This window comes from Protopterus annectens, chromosome 2.part1, assembly GCF_019279795.1.
Source record: "Protopterus annectens isolate FY-2018-M chromosome 2.part1, PAN1.0, whole genome shotgun sequence".
Classification (NCBI taxonomy): domain Eukaryota; kingdom Metazoa; phylum Chordata; order Ceratodontiformes; family Protopteridae; genus Protopterus; species Protopterus annectens.
In genome coordinates, this window is record NC_056729.1 from 1,382,142,442 (window position 1) to 1,382,157,823 (window position 15,382).

The 15,382-nt window shown below is 41.2% G+C and overlaps 1 protein-coding gene across 1 annotated transcript in view; it reads right to left on the minus strand.

The window, feature by feature from the left end:
• The window catches only part of SELENOI (selenoprotein I), a 1,061,441-nt gene that overhangs the window by 205,615 nt on the left and 840,444 nt on the right, over positions 1 to 15,382 (minus strand). Inside the window, exon 9 of the mRNA XM_044062854.1 lies at positions 9,226 to 9,408. Coding sequence (XP_043918789.1) covers positions 9,226 to 9,408 — 183 coding nt within the window. The remainder of the gene's footprint in view (positions 1 to 9,225; positions 9,409 to 15,382) is intronic.

Genomic DNA, 15,382 nt, shown 5'->3' on the forward strand with positions numbered 1-15,382 from the left:
TCAGATGCTACAAGTGGTGTGATCATATTCCTGGCCTAAGCAGAACAAAGTTTGCGGGTATCTTTGTGTAGAATTTGACATCTGCACCTACATTTCCCCTTTCTAACAGACATCAGCTACAAAATAACAGCAACAACCAAAGCTCAAGCAAAAATAAAGGGTTTTTCCCAATGGGGTACTTATCTTTAGATGTCTTGAAACAGCGGAGTGAAGTGATCGATCTGACATTCGACTGCAGCAGAGAAGTTCTGAGGTCTGTGCATGCAGACGTCACATTTAAGGCCCCTGGTTTATGGCCCTGCGTGCGACATCCCACACACCTGGCAGCAACCAGGCTTACGCTTTTGCATAGGGGCCAAAGTTCGTGTCACCTGAGGTGGAGGATCCCACAGTAAGAATACTGCAACATGGAAATAGAAGGACATCATAAGATCTTGAGGTACACTACTGGATATTTTGCACACTAGTCCTTTCTTGACCTGAGCAGAGCTCAGATATATGCTGCAGATTAGCCACCTGCCCTGCACCACTGCACAGTGTTTATGAACAGCATCTAGAAAAACAAAGCTTATTCAGAAGTAGAAAATCTTCCTGTACAAAGCTTTAAATGTAAAAACACAAAGACACACAGGTTAAAGTAACAAAAGTTTCTGACTTCAAAGTTAAACATTAAACTTATCTGCATCAATATGAAAAACTGCCCAGGCAGAACTGAATTACACATACTGCCAAGACAATCAATGTTAATGTAAAACACTGACATTCCCAAGTCTAGTTGAATTACATGAACAGCCTGATAATACAACAATGTTCTCTTCATAATGTCTCCAATTCTGTAAGAAAAACATTCAACTTAAAATGTCAATTAGACCCAAATGCTAACAAACCTCCACAGGACACAATACAAAGAAAGACAATAAGATGAAGATTTTACAAATGTCAAATAAAAACTCAGTATCTGCTCATCTCTGATGCTTAGACAATAGGATGCTCCAAAGTTTAATTCCCAAGCAAAGTTTAACTATGCTAATCCTACTGCCACAGCAACATGAAATTTTAAGATGAACTCTACTCAGAAACTACACTTGACACAAAAAGGACACAATATCACGGTCCCACATGTAAGACCTGATAGGAATCTTCCCTTCCTTGATGTTAGCTACCCTTCAATGTGAGGAACTGACAGGCATCTCCTGCAAGGTTTGCCATCTTCAGCTAGAAAAGGGGTAGTGAAAGTAACCCAGATGCCACAAAATTAGTCTGTTTATCAACCATGTCTTAATCATAGTGCAAGAATGATCTGTAGCCTTCCTGTGACATAACAAAAGTTAAACATTTGACATTCATCCAAGATTCAGAGACAGCCTACACTACTCACTGGTGCTCCTTCAGACTCTTGCCTCAATATCTGCTTAAGTGCACTGAAACTGGTGGCATACAGACTTTGGATGGTTAAACCTTGAAGCTTCTTGCCCCAGTAATCTACTCTGCTGGACTCCAGTGGGAAAATCAGTGAGCATCTTAAGTGGTTTATGTTGCTTGTGAACCAGTCACTATGGATTATGTGGCCAAGCATGGATCCAATTATTATATACCTTCGGTAAGATATTTTCACAGTCAGCTCCACAGGCAATTACAGAAATGTTAAAATACACATTTGCCATAACTCCTTTACTGCTTATTTGACAAAGGAGCAGGGAAAAACCACAGGAATAACTTAGGGAGCTCTGAACAACTGGACCACACAAACATTCCCTCTATTTATTAGTTAATCACAGAAGCCCACAGGCTGTCTGACTCTACAAAAACCTTTTTTTCAAGGATGAATCTCCAGAACAGAATGGTGGAGAACCTGGTGTTTTCAGCCTATTAGAAGACTAAACAGAAATAAAAGGGAGATGCAAGGACATTTCTCCATCAGACGCAGATACTATACTCACTGGCATCCTAATTACCACACCTCTCTCTTTGTACAGCTCAATGTCCCAAAGATGCTAGAAAACTTATGGGGAAAGAGGCTGGAGGTCCTCTTCAGACTCTACAAGACTTAAAATGAGATAGACCAGTCTCTGCTTAGAAACACAGGAACAATAATACGCAACTGAACACAAGAACCATAAGATGCCTAACCACATACACCTTTAAGTACACAAACTTAAAAACTCTTGCCACTCTTTACAAGCAATTAATAGTGCTCACCGTCCAAATCTAGCAGGGATACACATTATAGCTCTTGTGTAAAATTTTCTCTTGCCATCCAATTGAGGCTAGCCTTAAAAGCAGACAAAGTAATACTTTGAATGATCTGTAGATGTAACATATTTAAAAACCTGGGAAAATGGGGTCGCCAACCTCCTTTCAAGAAGTCTTGTTTTTCTGGCCCATGTATTTAAATCCTTAACTCTGGTGACTGTAGAGGCACTGTTTCTGCAAAGGAGTAGGAAATCAAACAGGACTGGTTCTTTCATGGCTCAAAAAGCAAGATACAGGTCACCTCTCAGCAGATGACAGATTAGCACAACTCTCCCTTTACTCAGTAGCCTATCAGGATAGATAGAAGGATTTAAGGCCTTTAATTTTCTTGATTAAAGACTGCTGGAATCTTAACAGTTGAGCAATGTGCTTGGAATTTGGCATACACCAAAAGGGGAAATGGAGTTGACTAGGATGGATCTGATAAGGGAAGAGCATAGTCCTAAGAAGACTTCTTCGCATCTTTAACATATTCTTTTGGGAAACAACTGGGTCACTAAGAAGGACTTATTGACTATGGTAAAAATATAATGATCAAATGAGAAAGAGTTGTCCACAAAGGGTCTTACCCAGTTATCTTAAAGTTGGCAAAGATTTTAATCAAGTATAGTAGAGCCTTTTACAATTTGCTCCAACATATCAGTATTAAAGTCTAGGAAACACTAAGCATATCCATTTTCAAAGTCATGCGTACCATTCAATGCTTGGGTAATTAAAGTCTCCCAGCCAGAACGTATTTTGTTTGATATTTAAGCCCTCAATGGTATTAAGGTAACTTCTACATCTTTTGAGGATAGCAGTGGAGAACTACAACTAGTAATAAAAGTAATGGTTGGCTTTAAGGGTGATTTGGAACCCCAAGTTAGGGTCGCAGGTAATTTGATGTGAAGTGATGGTGTGTTTGACAAACACAGATACTTTCCCAGTTACCCAAAGGCATAATAAGGGCTAAAACCTGATACAGAGGGAATGTGACGATTGCAATAAAACCACGTATCATTAGCTACACAGGTATGAATGTGACCGAGTTGCAGGAAGGCTTCAAGTTTTAGCATCTTTATTTCAACTCCTACAACTGAGTAGTTCCACCATGCTGCTGTCTAAATTTAAGTTTGAATTTGCTATGCAGGAATGTCCAGTAGGGGGGACTCTGCCAAAACAGGTACTTTAGGGGGATCAAAGGCTTTAGTCAATATGCAGAAGCATTGGTATGACAGGTGTAAAACATTTTTAGTGAAACAGGAAGTCTTGTCCACCTTCTCATCCCAGATAGGAACATACTTGATGATCCCCATAGAATGTCATCAACTACTTAGCCAATTGTTACAAACAGTTATCTTGTCTTGGTAACTAAATATAATTTCTGGTGCAGCTAAGATGATAACTTTTCCAGGAGCACAAAGAAGCCTTCTGTGGACTCAGAATGGCATAAATGGGTACAATGTCTGCAAAAGACTGGGACATATAACTTGGATAAAAGCATAACTGAATCAGCATTCGACAGCTCCACCAAAGACATCAATGATTTTCTATAGTTTACATACAAAAGACACCCTTGACATGATGTCACACAAGTGAGATAATGCCAGGCCTGAGGCCCTATAAAAAAGTGCAAAGGGGAAATGAGTTGTTGAAGGATAAATATGTCACTCATTTTCAAGAGTACGTCAAAGCAACCTTTGTTCAAAGGAACAATGACTACAGCTGAGTTCTCAAGTCTGTGCTGAAAAGCCATCTCTCAGCTATGGTGTTACAGAAAAATGGCTCCATACAGCAATGGAATAAAGACCTGCCCAAAACCTACAACGTCAGTCCAATGGTACATGGGCAGCACTCAGTGAAAGTCTACTGAGGAGTGGGTGCTGGAAGGACCACAGTACCCTTCGTGACTACCTAGATGACTGCCATTCGGTTTGCTCTCTTGCCTCTCAGGTGATGTTAAAGTTTGATTATCCTTCCATGATTTAACATATTGTTGCACTATATGCCATGAGGGGGGGAAAAAAAAGGAAGTCCAAGATGTTCTTTTCCTCAGTCTGTCTCAGCAGACCCTGCACTGTCAATGAAAAAAATAATGGCATGAAAACAGGCAAGTAATGTTAAGATCATTTGTTATTATGGTAACTAGGGCAACATGCTTATTTTTGAGGATATTGTTTTGATGAGATGTTCCTGAGACATTGGTAAAATTAATGCAGGCTATGTGCAAGGACCCAATGACACAATGGGCTCCCAGAGGGAGAGGGTGCATCAGGGTTCAGCTCTAAGCCCATTGCTGTTCATTCGGGTGATGAACTACATTAGCAAAACAAGCTGGAGGCAACAGATCAATAAAGCTGCAGTATGCAGATATTGTGCCATTCTAGGCAGACTGAACAGGAAATTCAACAAACGACAGGGAATGGAATGCAAAACTGAAGATGTCAATTGAAACAGAATACATACAAGACAGCTGTTATAGTAGCAAATGAGGAAATCAACAGAAGCTGAAAACCGAGAAAAGGGAAAATGGTACAGCAGGGTAGCAGCTAAAAGTAACTAGGAGGAGTGGTTGATCAGAAGAGAAGTCCAAAACAGGAGGTCATTGCTAGAATCATAGGGGCTGCAGCTGACAGAGTATCTGGAGGGCATATGACAGAAGAATGTCAAAGAAACTGAAAAAGAAAAGTACAGTATACAAAACAGTTGAGAGACCAGTTTTTCTGTAAGGTACAGAAACCTGGGCAGTGAAGGCAGAACAACTGAAGAAGCTAGAGATTATACAAATTAAGTGACTGAGACAGATGAAAGAATGCAGACTGTGGGAGAGACGAAGAAGTGATGACATCAGAGCAAAAGCCAAAGTAGCTGCAACTGCACAAAAGTCATACAGAAGAGATTATGGTGGTTTGGGCATATGCAGGAAATCAGAAGACAATCTGGTGAAGATTTAGGAGAGACAAGAAGAAGGCAAGAGAAAATGGGGGTATCCAGCAAAGAGATGGCTGTATTGCATGAGAGAAGACCTGTGACAGTAAGGCATGATTTTGGAAGATAGGAAAATGGCACTGAATTGAGGAAGGTGGCAACAGTTGATGCAACATCCCAACCCTATGTAGAAAATGGGTAAAAAATGAGGTTGATGATAACATACATTTCTGAAATAAAACAAAGACAATTCAACAAAATAATTTACGTCAGCTCTGAGGTTAAAATAGAGGAGTGTCAGACAGAGGAACCAATAATTGTGGATAGTGGAGAGGAATGAGGGGGCAATATCTGTTCAACCCTTTCATATGGAAGGTGAAGGGATGGTGGACATACATCAATGTCAGGGGTACCTGTGGTAATACAGGGGACACAGCAACAGACAGCTTAGCTGGATGGACAAATGAAGGTCAAATTAGCTCACTTATAGCACCACTGAACTTCCACTGCATGGCATGGTAAGAAATAGGTAGGGCATAAAGCAAAACTCATCTGGCCCCATCATAATAGCCACATCATCTCCTTTCACAATGACATTGCTAGGATGTTCATAACCTACTTAGAAGAGCTCAGACTTATAAGCTGAAAGGACCCATTTGGGTACTCCCCTCCAACATGTGGTGGTCTCATGGAGAGAAACTGCTATCTAGGATGTTGGGGATGTAAGTTAATAGCAGCTGCCCCCCCAAAATTAAAATATATGAGCTGAAAAATAAGAAAAAATTAGAAAATAGTTTAATTTAAGATTTGTTACAACTCTGGAGGAAAACAAAGCTGTCCCCTTACTTAAGGGCATGGTATCCAACAAAAATGGCAGAAGCACAAGAAAAATTTTACAGGCCCTGTCAAGTAGCAACAACCAGGTAAAGGAAAACATGCTGAAAGACTGACTGTTTTTCTAGGAGAAAGGAGTAGGGCACATCACTAATATCAAAGCATCTTCTAAGGGATGCTTGGGGTGGGGGTCAATGAGGGAGTGTCAGGTGTAGGATGCCTGTCCTTATATTTGTGCACAAGATGATGCATGCCTGTGGCTTGTGATGGGTCACTCAGGCAAGAAATGCAAATTACTATCCAGAAACTTGCATACAGGATACCTGCTGAAGTCACCAAGGTCCAACTGCCCCACCACCACCAAATCACACACCTTCAAAAGTAGGGACAGGCAAAAAACAGACTCTGTTTTCGAGATATGAGACCAGCGAAGGTACAACAGCACCTTTGAGCCAGAAAGACTAAGACTGGATCAATTTATCAGAAAATGCTTGGCTTGTCAGAGTGAAGCCTTAATGACTTAACTCTAAGACTTTATTTTCAATCATGTCCAAAACAGCTGTCCAGATCAGCAAAATCTATAAACCCAGAGAATCTTAAGTGACTTTGCCATAAACAAAAAAGAAGACTAAACTGCCTGATGCTAAGATGACTTCCTCTGTCCAAATGAAGACATCATACTCCTGGAAGCATGGGAAGCTAAGTGGGGAAGGAAGGAAGGGATGTGGGTACTGCATATACCCTGCATGGCAGACAGTACCTCTACTCTATTTTTAAGCAACACACACAAACACACTCTCTCTCTAAAGGTGGCATCCAAGATTAAATAAGGCTCTTAATGAAAGGAATCAAGCCTCTGCCCCACCAACCTACATAGCTATAGTCAATGCATAACTGTAGTCAAAGATACAGCAAGGCACAAAGAACTCTGAATGATAGATCCATATCAGCATATTCTCTGCAGACTCCTTGACCCCAGAATCTGCATAGTGATTAGCTTGATCAAAGTTTGAGGCACAATGAAGGACTGAAAAGCACTATTTTGCCAAACCTGACCAGATATTTAAATTCATTCATAGGTGACAGTCAAATATTGAAGCAGTTGAGCCCAAATGCTAGTCAAGGGAATAATGCAGGCATTGACCAAGGGAAGTTTACAAAGCAAGATGGACAACTCTGCAAGGGACCTATAAAATACTTCTGCCTACATGCAGTCAAATTGTAGACTGCAGGTGCTTCCAGGATGCAAATAAGGCATCTTTCAGGAGTGGCTCTGGACACACTATGCATGGCTGCTCCTTCCTTTTACTCCAGACGATGTTTCCATCCCCATTTGGAAGAAGGTAAGGGAATCACTGGGCAATCTACAGAGCACCTCAAGTCACAGCATGCTCCCAAATTAAGGGTTATCAAGACAGGATTTGTAGATGGGCAGTTGTTACCCCATCCATCTTGGAGATCAGGACCTAGGTCCCCCTCAGATCTCTCACAGAAGAGGACTTGGAGGGGAATCTCTAAGTATAAGTACCCCTAAGAGACCACCCTGTAGTTTTCTCATGTAGTAGGTGCTGGGAAAACCTTAGCTCCAGACACAGTGCTCAGGTACAGTGAAAAGAACACTAGACAAAGAGGAAATGCATACAAATCTGTTTGACAAGGGGCAAGAGATCATGCATTTGATGAAACTGTTGCCCTGGGTACTCTTCACCCATTAAATTTCCTCTTAACTGGCACTGAATAAGCTATGGAAATCTAATGGTACAGTATCAAATTATGGCCTGGAGGGACCATTTCAACATTTACCTGTAAGCTAGTCAGCTTAGCCTCAGCATAAACAAAAGAGAATAGACTTCTTAGACCAGAGATCAAGCTCTGAGACATTCCTTGAAGCTCAGTCATTATCAAGTCCCCCACCTTTTCTCTATTTTACAAGAGATCAAGGAGTTGTGTCAACTGCTGCCACTTCTCTATAGACCAGAGAGCCACTCTCTTGACAACTCTGACAGTAATACCAGACTGACACAGGTCTTCGTTCAAGTAATCCACACATTTCTTGGGTTATGTCCTCATCTTCTCTTGCATCTTCCCATCTCTTCTAAATCTGCTTTACTATATTGTCTTCTACTTTCTTGCACGTGTCCAAACCATTGTAATCTGTTACCCTTGATCTTTTCCACAAACTGGGGTTACTTTGCCTTCTCCCAGATTCCCAGGGAGCTCAGTGGCCTTCTCCAAGGATATGGACAGCAAATCATGAACTCAAATTCTGGAACAGCAGTGTCTGTCTCAGTGACCTTCCTCTCAGATGCAGGCACTAGGATGGCATCGCTACAGCCCTGCTTACAGCCATCAGCAGATGGAATGACAGCTCAACCTCCCACTACAGGAGAAGCTCAACTCCATTTACATCTCAGAAGCTGCTGATAAAGTGGCTGACTCAGAAGTAAGCTGCTGCTTTGCCTCCTGGCTTCTTTACCTGTAGCTCCTGCATGGAATAAAATTAATTACTGCCATAATTTCCTGCACTGCACACACTATACCACTAAGTTTGCAGACCAGAAGTATTTCAAAATGCCTCCTTAACAGTCACTCAGCTGAAGCTCTTGCACCTTTTACAAGTTTCCTATTGTGGTCTGCTCACGATGACAATAAAGACAACTCTCAAGCATGGTTCAAGGTCAAAGACCTTATGAGAAAAAAGTAAAACTTATAAATTCCTGTAAACGAGGACGTTCTAGCAAAGTACATTACAATGAGATCTAAAATAAGGAAGTGGTACATAAATTAACATGAAGCTAAGCATGTCTAACTGCAGGCAAGCCCAGGACACGGCAGGCTAAGATCAAAGAGAGGGTGGGAGGGTCCTCAAGATAACAGAGTGTCTACTACCCACTCTGCATATAAAAATATTCTTCTATTATTTTTACCACTGTTCACTTTCAGCATCTTAACACCCCCTACTGTCTAGAGGAATTTCCTTTTCTGAATTTGCAGTGAGAAAATGCCTCTTTTTACACAAATGAAGTTTTCTGGGATACTTCTCCAATAGCTCCTCTCCTTCAGACTGCACGTCATGAGGACCCTTGTTCTCCTTGTGGGAATGGAATAAAATGTTAAAGATATACAATAAGCTGCATATTCATCTACCTTTGGTATTTTTTAAAGAAATCTATTCAGTCTTTTTGAGGAACTAATTTTACTTTCTCAGAAATCAGAGTTTGGTCTACTTACCACTGATACTCCATAATGAATATGAGCCACTGCAACAATTGCAGTTAAGACAAAAAGTAGAACAGTCTCACTTAATTTTGTTAATCCAGAAACTACCGCAATCAAAGCAACAAGCAAAGGAAACAACAACCAGTTCAAGGCTTCACAGCGAGTGTTGCTCATTTGACAGACGATAAGTTTGCACTGAAAAAAAGAGTAACAAGAAGAGTAAATTAGTTTGCTAATATTAATTCAAGCATCAGATTCTAGATAACGTTATGACAATCTGACTAAAATGCTAAAATCAGCTGTTAAAATAGCAGTCTTCAATATATAAGTAGACATTAATCATTCTTGCATACAACTACTAGTAATAACATATTATGGACTACATTACAGAAAAGACACAGAAATGGGCAAGACACTCAAGGTAGGAAGGGGGGGGGGGGACATCTAGACAACACCGCTCACCTCAGAGAAATGAAGACAGTTTATTCTGAGGTTAAGCAGCAACAACCTCAAATCACAGTGCAATACTGCAATACAATGGTCAACAAATAAATGAAGTACAGTAAGCTATGAAGCAAATGAAAATTAAAGGATAATAAAAAGGGCTAGACTCAGCACCCCTTCCCCCCCCAAACTGTCTCCAAACTCTTGGCCCAAAATTCTGAACACCTTCTCATGAATGAAGATCCAAGACTAGGTAAGCTACCTATCAAATGTGATCCCCTGGAGCAGTAACTGCAACACTAAAGGGGAAAAATAATCAACAAACGCTGCTCAGGGTGTACTGGTTAATCCATTGCAACACAGAGGAGGGCATAACATTCTTTCTCCCATTTTCAAAACAGCAAGGGAGGACAGAGCAACCTTCTACTTCCCATTCCCAAAACACCATTTGAACTAAACTTTCAACCCCATGCTGTGCCTTCTATTTCCTACTAGGCAGCAATTTGCTTTTAAGGTACTAGGTGAACATGGGGGGAGGGGGGCATTTAAGTGCAAATAACCATGAACATATCGCTTATGTGCATCTGAGTAATTAAGAAACAGAGTTGTCATTTTGCCTTTTGAGAGACTGAGTGGGTAACAGAGTTGAATGGGCAGGTACCAACTCATTTTTGGTGACTGTACAGCAGCTTTCTTACAAATGAAATAAGAACTGCCATTTGTGATCACCTTGTTTCTTGCACTGACTAAAACAGACTCCAACAATGTGACCAGCACTGTGCCTCAACATTATTTGAATTGAATATTAACAGTAGCTTAGCTAGCTCGTACACGAAGGAATAGTAAATATCTTTTAATCCACCAAAAAGGTCAAAGTAAAAGATATTTACTATTCCTTCGTGTACGAGCTTCTGTTGGTGGATCCTGGTCCATCTTTCTGTTTTCAGTTGTTGTTTCCTTTGGGAATTATTATTAGTAGCTTAGCTAGCAGCAGCTGTTCATCACCCTGTCTTGCAATTGCAAATATCAGTTCTACGTACTGATAGAAAAGCCAAAATTAAAGACAAGTAGCTTTAGAATTAATAAGGCCCAGACCCGTCACTTTTTTAGTGGCACAGCAGACAGACTCATTTACGACAACAAATTAATAAGCATCTGAGTATGTCTGTCTTTGGTTGGCATTTCAGACAGGACACCATAATGATTATATTCTAAAATATGACCTTTAACTTAAAGTACTACTATATACTTTTTTGTATTATCATATTAGCCCTTGATTAACTAGATAATTTATGCAGTACTGAAAATGACTGCCACAGACATGGTGAGCTCGTTTCTTTTCTTTATAACAATACTATGACTCATGTGACACAAAACAAGAGACAGACCATAAACAGACAAGTGTGCTACTCAGGGATTCTGAAAGGAAGTAACATTTCTAATTCATTTTTGTTTTCCTTATGTGAGTTATGCCTGTTTATCTATGCACAGTTGATGAACTGAACTTATCAGTGTCTTGAACTTTTAGGTTTATAGACAAGTACTAGACTAGCCTTGTGGGCCGCTTTAAGCACAGCCAATTTCCCCTCAAATGTGAGGATCAAACTCTGAACTCTGTGACCGTGGGATAAACATCTTAACCATTATGCCTACCCACCCACTGCTTTGTAGGATGAGATGGATGCCAGAATGCAATACATTCTAAATAAAGTACAAACATGACAATTTATTAAATTACAGTCTGTGTAGGAGGGAAACCAAAGCAATGTCACTTATATTGTCTTAATGAGAAGACATTATGGGTAACGGCTTTGGAAAAAATGCACAGTTGTGTCCAGTGCTCGTTACTAGCTATGCAGCAGACACAAATACACAACAATGCAGAACAGATATAGCCAGACACAATGTTTTATTCAGCAAATCGTAAACCATTATGTTGTTGCCAAATTTAAACTACAACTCCTAATACAGCTTCAGCGCTTCCTATTGAGACATAGCTTGCCCATATTTTTTGGCTCTTCCAATGAGTTTAAAAGATGGCAGAACAGTATATCTGGCATAGTTTTTGTCAGTGTATATACTGCTATACTTGTTGCAAAGTGTGCACCTCTAAATGGACTGATTCAGAATAAGTGAACTAGTGTGCAACAGCCAAAATCCACCAACCGAAGAATTCTGCTACCATGTCCACAGCGGTAGTCTAGTAGCACATATGTTCATAGATTAGTGCTAAGCTAACTGCCCTTGCGAGCCATTTTAAGCCTAGCCAATTATCCCTTGTGAGACTCAAACCCTTTCATATTCATTCTTATGCATCAGTGGTTGCTAATAATATTGCCTTGTTTACTTTTATCATTTTCTTAAACATTTAAGATGGAAAAAAAACTATAAACAATACAGACAAGGAAAAAGTACAGGTGTGCAAGTCCTACTTACCTTTAACAGGAGACATTCTTAGAACACACTGGGTTACTGGCATGCGGGTATTAGTGCCCTGTGACTCTTTCATTGCCAGACTATTTAAGCAAAGAGTGCCTCCCACTGCCTGTCTGTGGGTGTGATAGACCAATCACCTGACAGTACAGGGACTGCCTAACATATTTACAAACAGGGTCCTTTTAGTATACCAGTGTCCAGTATGAAGAGAAGATGGAAACACAACCTTTGTGAACACCTGCTGTTCCAACAGAAAAAACACTCGCTCACACACAAAGAAATAAAGGCGTGAAGCAGCACTCAGTTGTAACCCAAACACCAAACCATGTATATTCAAAAAAGGGGAGTGGGTATGTGGGTACCGCCATTAAGGACGTATGTTCTATGAATATCTACTGTTACAGTTAAATGGAACTTGAGTGAAAGTTATGCAACTGTACTATGCTCAACAAACACACTGCCTTACTAGCATTTGAGTAAATTCCCAAAGCTTAATCAACCTGGGAGGAGAAAGGATATCAGTCCAAGAGCCCTAGAGAATGGTCTTGGTGGGGCCTGCTCTGGATCTAGAAAAGGTATCCCAAGCTTGTCATGCTTTGTATAAAGGTACCTACAGAGGACCAAGTTGCTGCCTGTAATATGCCACTGAAGAAAAAAAAAGGCCCTGGTGGAATGTGCCTTTTCCTTATCTGGATTTGCCTTGCCACGGAGGGCAAAAAAAAAAAAAAAATACACCACCACAGGATAACCAACACAAGATGTCTGCACCCCTGTGTATGAAGAAGGAAAAAAAAAAAAAAAGCCTTTCAGCCTTCCTAAAGGGTTTAGTTCTGTAAGGTAGCACCTGAGCTGCCAGTGCACATCCAAGGTATGAAGTATCCTCTTCCCTCTTACTCGTATGTTCTGGGTAGAACACGGGCAGGTTAATAGAGAGAATTCTGACAACACTTTCAACATGAAATAGGGGTTAGTGCACAGCACAATCCTATCCCTCTAAAAACAGGGTATGGTTGTCCTGTCATGATGGCTTGCAGTTCAGAGACTTGCACTGCAGATATCAGATCAGCAGACAAAACAGTTTTCCATATTAAAAGCTTCCGATCAGCTCAAGCTGCAGTTTTTAAGGGTGGTAAAGTGAATTTTTCCAGGGTATTGTAGATATTCACAAAGGAGGAATTCGCTTGCAATGCGGTCTCACATGCAATACTCCTTTCGTCAAATGTTTTACCAAGAGAGAAGAAGAAAGAGGGGATCCACTGGCAGACAAGCAGAAATGGTCACTAAATGCACTTCAATGGACACGTGATAAGCCATTATGAAACAGTTCACACAAATATTTCAAGACCAGAAGGATGTCAACTTCAAGGGACCCTCTATTCCTGTTTAGGCACCACTTAGAAAACCTCATTCATTTGTAAACAAGATTTTCTAGTAGCATGTTTTCTGGCCTCCAACACCTGCTGCACACACTCATGAAACAAACAAACATAGTAAAGGCCGAATCACGGGCGGCCATGGTGGTGCAGTGGTTAGCATTACCGCCTCACAGCAAGAGGTTCTCCAGTTCGATTCTCAGATGGGGTGCCTTCTGTGCGGAGTCTGCATGTCCTCCCTGTGTTCACGTGGGTTTCCTCCGGGTGCTCCAGTTTCCTCTCACATCCTAAAGACATGCAGTAGGTGGATTGGACACTCTAAATTGGCCCTAGGTGTGAGTGTGTGCATGTATGTGCCTTCTGTGGAAGGTTGGGCGCTGGGCTGGCAACTCAACACCGTAAAACTCCACTGCCAATCATGAGCGGACAGATGATCCGCTGTGGCGACTCCTAACCGGGAAAAGCCGAAAGAAGAAGTCAAGGCTGAATCATCCAGGATGTCAGCTGAAGTTGCTCCTAACAGGGGTGCAGCAGAGCACCAGATGACCCAGAGACTGAGCAAGAAAGTCCAGACTGTGAGGATGTCTGTGGTGACGGCACTTGGACAGTACCATTAGAAGGGAAAACCAAGATTGTCTGGGCCAGTAGAAGGTCACCACAATAATCTTTTGCATTTCTTTCTGAATCTTCAGAAGTATCTTTTGAATTAATGGAAAGGGTGGAAACACATACATGAACATTCCTGTCAAAGGCAACAAGAATGTGCCTGTCCTCCAAGTATGGCTACAAGGATGCCAGTTTTTAAAAGAGGCAAAAAGTTCTACTTGAGGTATTCCCACATCTGGACTAGATACTGAGCTGCAAATTGTTCGGGTCTGCCCAGGATCTGCTTAGTCCATCTGCCACAACAATTTGCTCTGACAGGATGTATGATGCCTAAAGATTCACAAAATGCTGTAAAGTCAGCTTCTAGGCAATCATTGGCAACTGGCATAGATAGTTAACCAGCGCAGAGGGCTGCTGAATTTAAAACTACAAATCTTAATACAGCTTCAGTGTTGCCTACTGAGACATAACTTGCCCATGTTTTGGCTCTCCCATTGAGCATAAATCATGGCAGAATGACATACAAACTAAGCCAGACATGCCTATGTATATAATGCAACACTTGCTGCAAAGTGTGTGCCTCATTAAATAGACTGACTCAGAATAAGTGAACTAGTGTGTATCTGCTGAGGTACCACATCACTATGATGCTGTCCATAACCACAAGAGGAGGACCCAGAATCTAAAAGTGGTGAAGGACTTTTAAGGCATGGATAACTGCCAGGATTTCTTTGATACTGATGTGCTTCCATATATCCTTGGGCCTTCAGGTGGCTGGCACGTGTACTCACATTGACAAAGCTCACAAGCAAAGTCAGATGAACCTGTCTGGACTGACTGTGCTGGAACAGGTGGGAAGAAGGTGAGTCTTGGATTGGTACTGAACTGTGCTATCCACGACTGTGGGATTCTCATCTGATGAAGGTCAGCATCGGCAACTGAGATTCCGGGAAATGAAGGTGCTGGTCCAACAATTTCAAGCATACCACTGAATTTCCCACATGTGAAAATGGGCAAGTGGTATGATGAGAATCAAGGATGCCATCAGCCCTACAAATTTTAGGAAATCTCTTCACAATGTGACATTCCTCCTAGTGAATTCCTGAAGTGACTTGCACAACAGGGCCTTGTCTTCTGGAAGAAAGGCCATGCTTTTGTCGGTGTCAATTAAGCACCCCAGAAATGAGAGTCTCTGCGAAGGTATTAGGAATGACTTCTGAATGTTCAACTTGAACCCTAGCTGGGACAGTAAGGTCGAGACCTTCTGTAATGATTCCAAACAACTGGATACAGACTCTTGATATACCAGC